We start from the raw sequence: 11,273 nt of genomic DNA, 5'->3' as shown, positions 1-11,273 counted from the left end.
GCCCCCCCCCCCCCATCTGGCTGGGCATGTGGTGCCTGGCGCACATCCTCGCAGCTGCTGTTGTTCCCCTGCTGCCTGGAGTGATGCAGCAGGGGCAGGAGGAGCAGCTGCTGGAAGCAGGGGGAGCCAAGCAGTACCTGGGCAATAGTGGCAGCAGACACATTAAGCGGCTGTACGCATTGCCTGGGGCCAGGGGCAGGGGTAGGCGGGAGCACAGCACAGGCCACCCCAGACTGGATAGAAGTGTTGGGAGCCCACCCACAGGCGGGACCCAATTAGTCAGTGGGCTGGATCTGGTCCACGGGCTGTATTTTGCCCACCACTGCCCTATTGTATATGGCTTTAGATCTCCTACAGAAGGCTCATCTAATTCTTTGTTGAATCCTATTAAAGCATTTGGCCTCTTATCTTGGATTTATTATTTGTAAGTATTTTGTTGCATCAATTTTACAACAGTTGCCTTTCAATTCCATTCATGATTTATTGTTTGAAATATGTACCTTTGTCATCTTATTCATATTGCATACTACTTTCACATCACCACAGTCTTTCAGTCTCTTTCACACAGAAGCTTCTCCATACTCCTATCACGGTATCTAGCACCCATATCTGGACATCCTCTATTTGCATTCTTCGTTCTTACAGAGTGACCAGACTGATAACAGCATTCCAGCTGAGGTCATTATTATGAAAATACAATAATAATATTTAAATCCTTTTTTGCCAGTTGTTGTGCATTTACCTCACACTTGCACTTTACTGTCCGGAACGATGCCAGGATCTCTCTCCTGAGAGATCAGCTGATGCAAAACCCAGCAATGGGCAACAACAGCAGCTCTTCCAACCTGAATGATTTCCATCTAATGTTACACTGCCTATTCACTTGTTCTTGTTAACTCCAAAATGTCTTTTCTAGACTTACCTAAACCCATTTGTAAGTTGCCACCTTGCTGTTCACCTCCTTTTTCAAACCATCTTTCAAACCATCCATCAATACACCAAATGTTGGCCCTTGAAGTTCACCATCAACTTTTTGCAATGTTGAAAAAAAACCCCATCATTTATTCCTACTGTTTTCTGACTCTTAGCAAGTTTCTAATTTAAGGCAATACTTTTCCTCTCAGCTTGAGGCTACTTAGTTTCTTTTATAGCCTTGCATGGGGGACTTTGACAAAGATTTTTGAGTGTACAAAAACTCCAAAGGATCACCCCCTTCATACTTCAGAAGGTTTTGCATACTGTCAGTTTCTCTGTCACGTTGTTCTTCAATTCCTTCAGGACACTAGAGTGAATGGCATGGAGTTTGGGTAACTTATTTGTTTCAGCTGCCCCTTGGTATCATCCAGTATGTCTTTGTCTTGAAAGAATCTCTCTAATATCATCCAAAGTTCTTGATCTGCACTCTTCTATAAAAATGAAGATTTTCTTCCCAACTGCATGAGATTATGGGCACCATTGATTTTCTGGTATAACAGAGGGCGTGGGCAGACAGTCTATATTGGTTTTAAGTTATACTGGGCCACTACAGTTTAACAGACAACAGTTTACTATTTTAAAAGTGGGGGAAAAAGGGAAAAGTGGCATGATGCACCATTATAAGAAAGGTCCCCAGCTACCTCTGAAGGGTCGTACCTAGGTAATCACACAGAGACCGTCACAATGTCTAGCTGCCTATTCTACAGAGTTTGTGCTATATGAATAGTGGCAGGGGATAGAAGCCATAGCCATTTGTGAGCAACAGAACTTACGGTTGGGTCAAAGTTTGGTCAATTGACTGGTCAAATAATCAGTCAAAAATTGCATAAAACCTGCCATTAGGTTCAAATAATACACAGAAAAGCTACTAATATTCCATTAAGAAAAACAATTGAAAAAACGTATAGCTTTTTTGTAAGATTGCTATAATTTTTAACCAGTCAAAAAATATGCAGTCAACTGCTGCTATACGAATGGTCAACTGACTGGCTTGCCAGCCCTACAAGAACTCTTAGTGGGGAAAAAGCAGTGCCGGAAAATGACAAGATTAAAGAATTGGGGAGCACCTCCAGAGAAGGAAGAAAACAAGCAGCATAGAAGACCAATAGTCAAGCAACTAGAAAACTATTTCTGGGGGTAAAAGACAAGGTAATGGGGAAGAGAACAAAAGAAAAAAAGGGACTGAATAAAAACCATGAAGGGGAAGAAATGGAATAAGACAGGTCTCCCATATACAGGAGTTACTCATTTTACTAGCAACCTCTGAATTACTTTCCTACTATGAAGCATTGCTGTGGATGGCACTGAGGCCTTTGGTTAACACAAACAAGGGTGGGACAGGTGGTCAGTGCAAATCAGAGAAGCTGGAAGACGTTAAGATGTTCTACATACTTTAAAACCGTAGAGCGCCCTTTAAAGGAAAGTAAGATGTTCCAAGACAGCATACCATACTCTTGCAGAGTACTGAAGATGAGATAGGGAAGAAACAGATTTTTAGATTCAGGCTCGTACTGCACACTCTTTGCTACTGAGAAGTCTACAGGTGTGCTATAATTTGCAATTTACACATAGTGTTTGGTCATGCAATATTATATTTTTGTGCTTCCAATGTTCTAGTTGCTTTAGAATGGTATGTTCAGGTTCATTAGAGAGCTGTCAGCACCATTATGGCTTGAAAGTATGGCACCTGGAAAAGGAAAAATACCTGCAAACTGTACTAAATTGTTAGACTCGAGTCTAGAATAGAGTGGGTGTGGCAGAACATTCCTATAAAATGTTAAGGTTCAGAGTACAGGCATCCCATATTCACAACAGATCATACCCCACAAGTAAGATGCAACAGATTCAATAAAATTAATACCATGTACAATTTCCCTGGGCTTAGGAATGCTATTACACAAAAGGTTAACATAAAAGGTTAGTAAGTATAGTAGAAAAAACAAAATTCTTGCATGGATGAAGGAGTGGCTTGAGGCACGCCCAGCAGCTGTCTGGAAAGGAATGCACATTTTCTGCAGGTGATAAAATCTGCTGATACAGGTTTGGGACTAGGAAGAGAAATAAAAGGGTTATATGTATTGCACCTAGATAGGCTAAAGCACAGGAAAATAAGTGGGCATTAGCATAATCAAATTTGAGATAGAGAGGCAAGCAAGAAAAAGATCACCCAAGAACAAAAACAAGACAGACAATGATCACTTTTAATCTTTAACACACACTCACACTCAGTTCCCAAGATTTTGGATACAATTATACCCTGATGAAGTATACTGCATTTGCAAGCTCATCTGATCTCATCCCAAGTACATACATGATCCAATTAAAAAAAATCACTCAAATTCTTGCCTCACATTACTTCCAGACTATAATGGCTACAACCTAACTCTTACACTACCGATATACTTATAGCATTTTTAAGATTACATTGGATGTGAACTCTTGGGCAACAGCTGAGCCTGAATGCACTTACCATCATGAAAAGTGCTAAAAACAACCTCAACTTTAAAGATTTCCTGGATCTTTAATCTCACTGCTGGTAAATTTGCTGGACTACAGGTAGATATACAACCAGCAGCCCAGAGAGCAAGAGAGAAAGTCTAAAGGAGGGAAGCAACCAACTGAAAGAAGAAAAGATTTGATGGTGGTTAAAGAGTGTGTGGCATGGCCCATATGATGCATAGGGGAAAAAAACCAGCACATTAAACAGAAAAGCAATATAAAGTTTACATCATATAAGCACAGATCAGTTATGGTACAACAAGACACTGCCAAAATAAGTTGAAAAACCAAAATTGCTCATTAAAACTGACCATTTTCAGTGACTACTGAACATTCTCTGAAGGGGTCTCAGGTTAGGCACCACAAACTGACCCACTGAGTTGGTCAAATAGCAAACTCTGACCGTGTGACTTTTTGACTCTATAGAGCTGTTCCATCTCCATTTCCAAGGCTAAAAATCCATAGTTTCACATCAAACAATTAGGACAGCGTTTCCCACATTTATGAAAGCTGAACACTCCCTTCAGAACATGAAACTAACCATACAAACCTTCGAGTTGTGGTTTCAGGCTCTCTCCCAGCAGTGTCAACTTGCTTTTCAAGGTTTTGTTACCACAACAACTGGAATTAAAATTAAATTGTAGAAGACAATGGAGAGATCCTGTCTACATTCTCTCTCTTTGTCCTTTGCACCAGGTATTTTGGGAAACACTCAAGAGATGCTAAAGGCTTCCAATAACTGTTTTGCTTGCACATCTGCCTCAACAGATAGAAAAGTCAACATGCTTTAATACAGAGAACTGGGAATCGCCCCCGATCTAAAACAGCTGAAGGCAGCTGAAAGACCAGTCCTTGTTAAGAAGCTATTGGAAAGACAGGCCATATCACTGGCCACTGGTAGGTCCAGGCCTCTCAACACTTAGGTGTTTGGGGCAGGATCTGACCTGCAGAAAGGCAAGCTTGGGGAGAACTGAGAGCCTTTTCAAGTTTTCACCCTAGTTAACTTAATTTACAGCTGAATTACCAAGACATTTCACTCTCAAAAAATATCAGTGGATTTTACTTTGTTCTTATTCCACTTGTATTTACATAACTTTGCAAACTCAAGCAAGCAGCACACATCTCTCTGAGGTGTCAGTTAAAAAAAAAAGGGGGGGGGGAAATATAAAAACTGATCAGCTGGCATGTGGATTCATTTCAACACTCAGCCCGAAAATGAAATCTATTAAAAAGAAATGTTAGGAAAAACACTATGTTGTGTTAACAAGCTGTACCTGGAATCGTGTGTGAAGTTCTAGTTACCTCGTTTTCAAAACGAGCACTGAAATGACAGAGCAGCAGGCAACCAGAATCACATACTGATGCAAAGATCTCTATTATTCAAAGAGGGAAGGCAAACTTATGCCTGGCTTCTTCTGATGACGAGATAATTAAAAGGACCATTCTGTGAGATGTATATGTTTGACAGATATATAGTACAGATGCTACAAAAACTGTTTGAACTAATGCCAACTACAGGTATAAAAAAAAAAAAAGAGACAAATTCAGATTTGTATGCATCTGGCTCTTCAGGTAGACTCTTCTTTCCCTGTGTTGCCCTCTTGCTGGTTTACCAGTAAGCCATTTTGGAAAGAGTACCAAAAGTAAAACATCCAGGATTAACAGTGCCATCCAGTAGGTAAAAAAAACAAAACCAAAACACTTTTTCCCATTCTAAAAATACTACTGTAGCTTAGGATTTTCAGGCACAAAATGTGTTAGGTAGAGATAGAGACATGGAGCAATACTAGTCAATGTCTTATACCTAGGAGGTATATCTGGTTTGCAATGCTACATGAAAAAAAAGTCTTCCTAAAAACAAATGGGAGTTTATACAAGTGCGCTTGGAGTAGGGGAAGGGCACTTTAATTAGAGAGACTGCGAGAGCTGCTCTAATTAAAGCACCCAGAGCATCTCATGCATCAGCATCCCTGTGCTTAAAAATGGTGGTGGGGGCGCTTTATCTAAAGCTCAAACGAGCTTTAGGTAAAGCGCTCCTGCTGCCATTTTTAAGCATGGGGATGCTGATGCACGAGATGCTGGAGGCAGCTGGAACGTAGTAATTAGTCCAGCAGACGACTAATCAAGGCTGCTCCAATGTAGTGTAATTAAAGCACATCAGAGCAGACTCACTGCTCATGTATAGCTGCCCAGTAGTATTGGGCTGATGGGAGCCATCTATAAAAGAAAAGTGATTCAAATAAGGGTGCAATTACAGATTCACTGTTGATCTCAGTGGTTCAGGAAAGTGTCTGGATAATATTCCCATTTGCAAGTTTAATTCTGACAATATTCATAGCATAAAATGAAAAACCCCACAGACAGGCAAATTTCTCCTTTTCCTAGCCTTATTTCATGAATCTTTCTTTCTACTTTGGTAGAAATCCACAGCATTGATTTTAAGACTATTTTACTGGATTTCCATTTGTTTTGCCTCAGCTCCTACATTAATCTAAACAATAAGGGCCTTTAAAGCATTCATAAATAACCTGCTGCTGCTGCTGGCACCTAGGAGCCAAGCGCAGCAATGTTAAGCAACAACAAATTTCATAGTTCAAGAGGCACAGTTAGGAAAAAGGTTGCTCAGAAAAAAAAAAAAAAAAAAAAAAAAACCACTCTCATTTAGTACAAAGATCCTTAAAAATTGCATGAAATCAGTCAAGTAACTATAGAAACCAATTTCTTCAGCTCGGTATCACACGTCTCACACCTCAATTGTCTTTATTATCGTCTGCTGTCAGATCCTTAATCAGAAATGTGAACAGGCTTGATGATTTATTCAGCAGGGAAAAGAATCTGTAGGTCAAGTGAAAAATTTCACACACACACACACACACACACACATCTTCAACCTTAGGTACTTTCATTTCATTCTGTTCCCAGTAGCTCTGGGGGCAACTCCAGTGAGATCCAATATTAAGGCTCAATTAAAATAAGCTCCAATTAGTGGAGCTTTTTTCTCTCAGGCTAGAAAAGTCAGGAAATGGATATTGGGAAATGTAAAAAGTCAGCTACTGAGAGAAGGCTGCAGACATAAATGAACTTATTTGTTGATTTCTACAGTTGCTATGCAGAGGCCTCTGGGAGTAAAAGCTTAACCAGTCTAAGCTATAAACTAAAACCCCTGCAGCTAAACATGAACTGTGTGAAACAAGGGCTCCATTCCAGAACAGAAAACTGCTGGGCCCAGAAAATTAAAAGCCAGAGGCGTTTTCCATTTAAAACTAAATCCCAGTACCGCCTCCCAGCCAAAGAATTATAAGCAGTATCAGATTTACAAAACGAACAATTACCCTGGAAAAATGTAGCCTATTGTACAGTCCCAGATGCTAAATCTCAAAGTTTCTTTTTTTTCTAATCCCACATTATATTCCTACCAAGTGCACTGCTGTCATTTACAAAGAACCGTTTCTAGACAGGCCTAAGCGATGAAAATAAAATGTTAAAAAGAGAGCTCCTAATTCATTGACCTCATTTGAAGTAGTGCCCTTGCCTGCAGCAATTCCTGTCCTTCCCCAAGGCCTCCACAAATGGCATGCAAGAGCAAAATAAACCCTGACCTAATTGCCAGGAGAGGACTGCCAACGTTCCCTTGAAACACAAAGACAAGCATGGTAACTTGAAAGTCCTACCTCTTTAGCTTTCTGCTTTAATCGCAGCTGCTCTGGATCTTCTTTATTGGAGCGACTCTATCAAAAGAGAGAGGGTGAAAAATGTTTAATAGAAATTACGAGCATCTAAACACCACAGCATCTATTAATATTTAATAAATGACAATTCTCTCTTGTGATTGAAATTCTTAGCTCCAGGAGTGAATGCCTAAACCTAAATTGGCTCCCCCCTCCCCTGCCACCCTGCCACCAGGCCCCCCCGCCCCTTCTCTTCATCTGGCCCTGCTGCCTCCATTCTAGCCTGAAGGAAGCTTAAGCTAAAAATGATGCTAACTCTGTCAGTCAGGTCCAGTCTAGGCATGATGATGTTCATGTCAGCAGCAGATACTTAAAAAGGACAGGAAGTAGAGAAAAAAAAAAAAGAAAGAAAGAAAGAAAGGAAAAGAAAGAAAGAGAGAACTTGTTCTTGAGTATGTACAAGGAGATCCTGGTAGGGCTGGAGTCCACTCCTTCCCAAGCAGTTCCAGAATATCAGCTCCAGATTTTTATTTAAACAAAAGAAAAAAAATCAAATGGAGCCAAGATAAACACGTCACATAGAGAAGCAGCATTCACAAGATACTTTGGGAAAAGATTGTTATTTATGATCCAGCCAGGTCACAATCAGAGCATCAGCAAGAGATGGTTCACCCCTCCAATCTGACTGGATAGCATATACAGTCAGCAAGGCATCACACTTCCCCAGCAGAAATGCCCATGTCAGCCAAGACAACCAACATTTTGAAAGGGCATGGCATAAAGTACTGAGAAAAGCAAGCAAGCTAGACCCAGAAACAAAAATACCTGTTTATGAATATAAATAAGTCTCTCTCTCTCTCAAATCTTTACCAGTAGGGCTGAACACCCCCAAACAGGCATTTATTTATTAGCTCTAGTAAAGTTTTAAGATTGAAAGATCTTAAGAATATTCATGGCCACAGTTGATTTTGATCGGACTTCTCCTTAGATGGTGCCACAGAGCAGTTCAAAACCCCTGGACGATGTAGTGAAGATATACGGACATGGAGATAGATGCACTCTGAGGCTTTCATGTGAACTGAATAGCAATAGTCCTTAAAAAGGTATAAACCTGAAGACACCCTTCCAAAGGTGAGCCATGCTAACATGGTTTGTCGTTCTGACATAAAGGTCAGCGGGTTGATATGCTTGAAATAGAAAAACACAGATGTCCTTGGATACTTGGCAATTCAATAAGGCTATTTTTTTTTTGAAGGCTGATAAAATTCTCTCACCTTGGCTGCTCGTAACAACATTTCTCGTTCCTCTTCGTCCTTTCTCTGTTTTTCCATGTGATCCAGCTTCTCAAGAAACCTAAGCTGTGCTCTGGTGTCACTGGTCACTATGTACTTACTGTTCTCCTGAAAAAAGACAGAGACTTTTGTTGTAACTGGGCTAGCTTTTACATGCATTAAAAGCCTGTCCTGAAACAAAAACTTAAATGGGAAGAAACTGTGTTGTCTTTTCCAAAGCCTATTAATTTCTCTCTCAAAAAAATCATGAGAGAATCTACATACATTTACTTGTACCCTCTGCATTATTTTTTTTTTATATTATCAGCATCTGGCTCCTTTATTTGCCCATCTTCACTGTATAGCAAAAGTTAAAGCCTAATGGTTTGTTTTTTAAAAGCAATCTGAAATAAATCTCAGAACAACCAACAAAACTCCACAACAAAAAACCCTTATGCAAGGCTGCCTTCTGCTTGGGCAAACTTTCTGGAAACCTAAAAGGTTCGCAAGATAAGATACATCTATAGTCCATTCCCTCACCTGCTTAGAGTGCTCTCTTACACAGAGAAAGTACACACTGGATGGCACAATATAAATTTTAAAATGTTGTGTGAGTTTTTCAGCTAGTTATTCTAGAACGTGAATTTAAGCCTTCTTGGTGCGGAAGAGGAGACTTTTTCTAGAACCAGCTAAAACATATTTAGGTTGAGAAAGCAAGAGTGCACATTAGCTACTGTTCACTACAGTTTCAGGAATATATTTTCACTTCAGTAGATGCACTTAATTCCCATTAATGCTCATGGTAGCTACACGACTCGTGTGCATTCAGGTAAGAATAGGCTCCTTAGTATGCATTAATGACCTATGCCATCATTTCCCCCCAACTGAGATTTCTGAATGAAGTGTACTTTTACCCTTCCTAGCTAGAAAGGGTAAAAGCCAATTTAAAATGTTCAGGCCAGAAGACTAATTTCCATTACTTCTGCTCTTCAAAATTCATAATATTAAATAAGCCATGTGCTGTCCAGAAAGCATTGGAGAAGATAAAATTATTTGTTTCCTGTTCATTCTAGATATATTACTTTAGTGCCTTCTTCTGTACCAGCAATTTTTCTTCCCATCTCCTGTTCCTGAGTTTTGCAGTTCCTCTATTTTCTGTATAACGCTTTCCTTTTCGCCACATACTTTTTAGATCACTGCCAACTGCACACATTCCCATATATTTTAATCCTCATTCTGTTGCCCTGTTCTCATCTTCTGTCCCTTACACATATAATCCAGGAACCTTCACCCATTCCTTTCCCAGGCTGCCCCTAAGCCCAGCTTGTCTGTTAATGAGGAAGAGTCTTGATAAGCAAATATTCTCAGAGTTGTCTTTGTATATTAACTACTTCGCAGTAACGTACAGTATTATTTTAGGACAGCAGGAGGGTATACCTTACCTTTTGTATAAGCCCTTTTGAAAAGAATTATCCCCAAAGAGTTAAACGAAAGGCACAAAGTACTATCACAAGTGTGGATTTATTTCAGCAGGACTGATGTATCATTTTGCTTCATTTTTAACATTGTAGTTGTATCTGTTGTAAGACTTGACAAGAAGTGCCCTAAAAACCTATATTTCAATCTTCAATCCTATCCAACCACAGCCTCTGACCTAACCAATTTCTCTCTCTCTTCCTGTGCACACCCCAAATTCCTCAGGAGATTTGTTTTGGTGTGGCAGCATGTTGGAGTTGCATTCACACAGCAGAGATGTACTGATAAGCATGTAAGAGAGAGTCCCGATCCCAAAGTTTGCAACTGAAGGAAGCAAACCAGAAGCAGCCTTGACCAACATCTTCCTCCTTCCTATTCTATTCCTGTTGACCATATTCTGTTGCTTTAGTTTTTACTAATCCCTACAGAAGGCATCCTAGTCTCACTCCTGCTTTACTATTTGTTTTGAAGCAGCAGTCTACAATCCATCCTGTATAAATATAGCTTTAAAATGCTAAGTAAAAAGGTTACCTGTTAAAAACAGATGGAAATGATTGCATAAGTGTTTAGAACAATTGACCGTGGGATAACAAAGGTCAACCCCACACAAGACAAAGTTAGTTATGTAAATTTTACAGCTGAACTGAAGACCTTTTATTTTGAAAGTTAGGAATACGGAGATATAACCCGAAGTGCCCAAAAGAAGATTTAATAACTAAGTAGAGCAAAGAACTGCCACTCATTAGACCAGTTCAGTCCATTAATGCTTGCAGAGGAAGCAGGTCTTTAATGGAAAAGAACAAATACTTTCTGCATATGAAATATGAAATGAAAAAAAAAAATGGACTTAGTTAATTCCAAATATCTGCTCTTTGTGGGCATTCAGCATATTTTAGTGACAAAACTTCCTGCAATGTACTCCTGTTGGCAGTGCAATACAGCTATGGGGCAGCAAGTAAGATTCTGTTCTCATTCACATATCAGTGCAACTTATGGGCCAAATACATGGCCAAGTTGTCCTGAGCCAGATCTGTGCAATTACAGTGAAGATTATGAGGCTGCAGAGGTGTTACTGAAGACCAAATCTAATTTGCTTATGAACTGGTCTATTACAAGTTAGAAAGTACAGCTAGGTTGACAGTTCCTAGGCTGAGTTTTCATTGCTGGCAGTCTGAACGGGGCAGTGGGCACATTACTTCAAACTGAGAAAATTTGCTCTGGAATTTACTGAAAGGCAAAATAAAGAACCATCAGGCTGAGAAGACTGTTTCCAGACTAGGATGAAAAAAGTGCATGTTATTGAACCTTACATCTGCGTGTTATGCTATGGGATATTTACAGTTCTCCACTCCAATGCAAGTTTGTTTACTTTTTTTTTTTTTGC

General features: G+C 39.8%; 1 protein-coding gene across 1 annotated transcript in view; it reads right to left on the bottom strand.

The window, feature by feature from the left end:
* Window positions 1–11,273, bottom strand: part of TAF4B (TATA-box binding protein associated factor 4b) — a 155,923-nt gene that overhangs the window by 27,182 nt on the left and 117,468 nt on the right. Inside the window, exons 13-14 of the mRNA XM_019518898.1 lie at window positions 8,417–8,542; window positions 7,146–7,202 (exon numbers count right to left, since the gene is read on the bottom strand). Coding sequence (XP_019374443.1) covers window positions 7,146–7,202; window positions 8,417–8,542 — 183 coding nt within the window. The remainder of the gene's footprint in view (window positions 1–7,145; window positions 7,203–8,416; window positions 8,543–11,273) is intronic.

This window comes from Gavialis gangeticus, unplaced genomic scaffold, assembly GCF_001723915.1.
Source record: "Gavialis gangeticus isolate Ggan-Ray unplaced genomic scaffold, GavGan_comp1, whole genome shotgun sequence".
In the NCBI taxonomy this organism is placed as follows: Eukaryota; Metazoa; Chordata; order Crocodylia; family Gavialidae; genus Gavialis; species Gavialis gangeticus.
The sequence above is the reverse complement of the archived record's forward strand: the minus strand, read 5'-3'. Positions and strand labels throughout refer to the sequence as shown.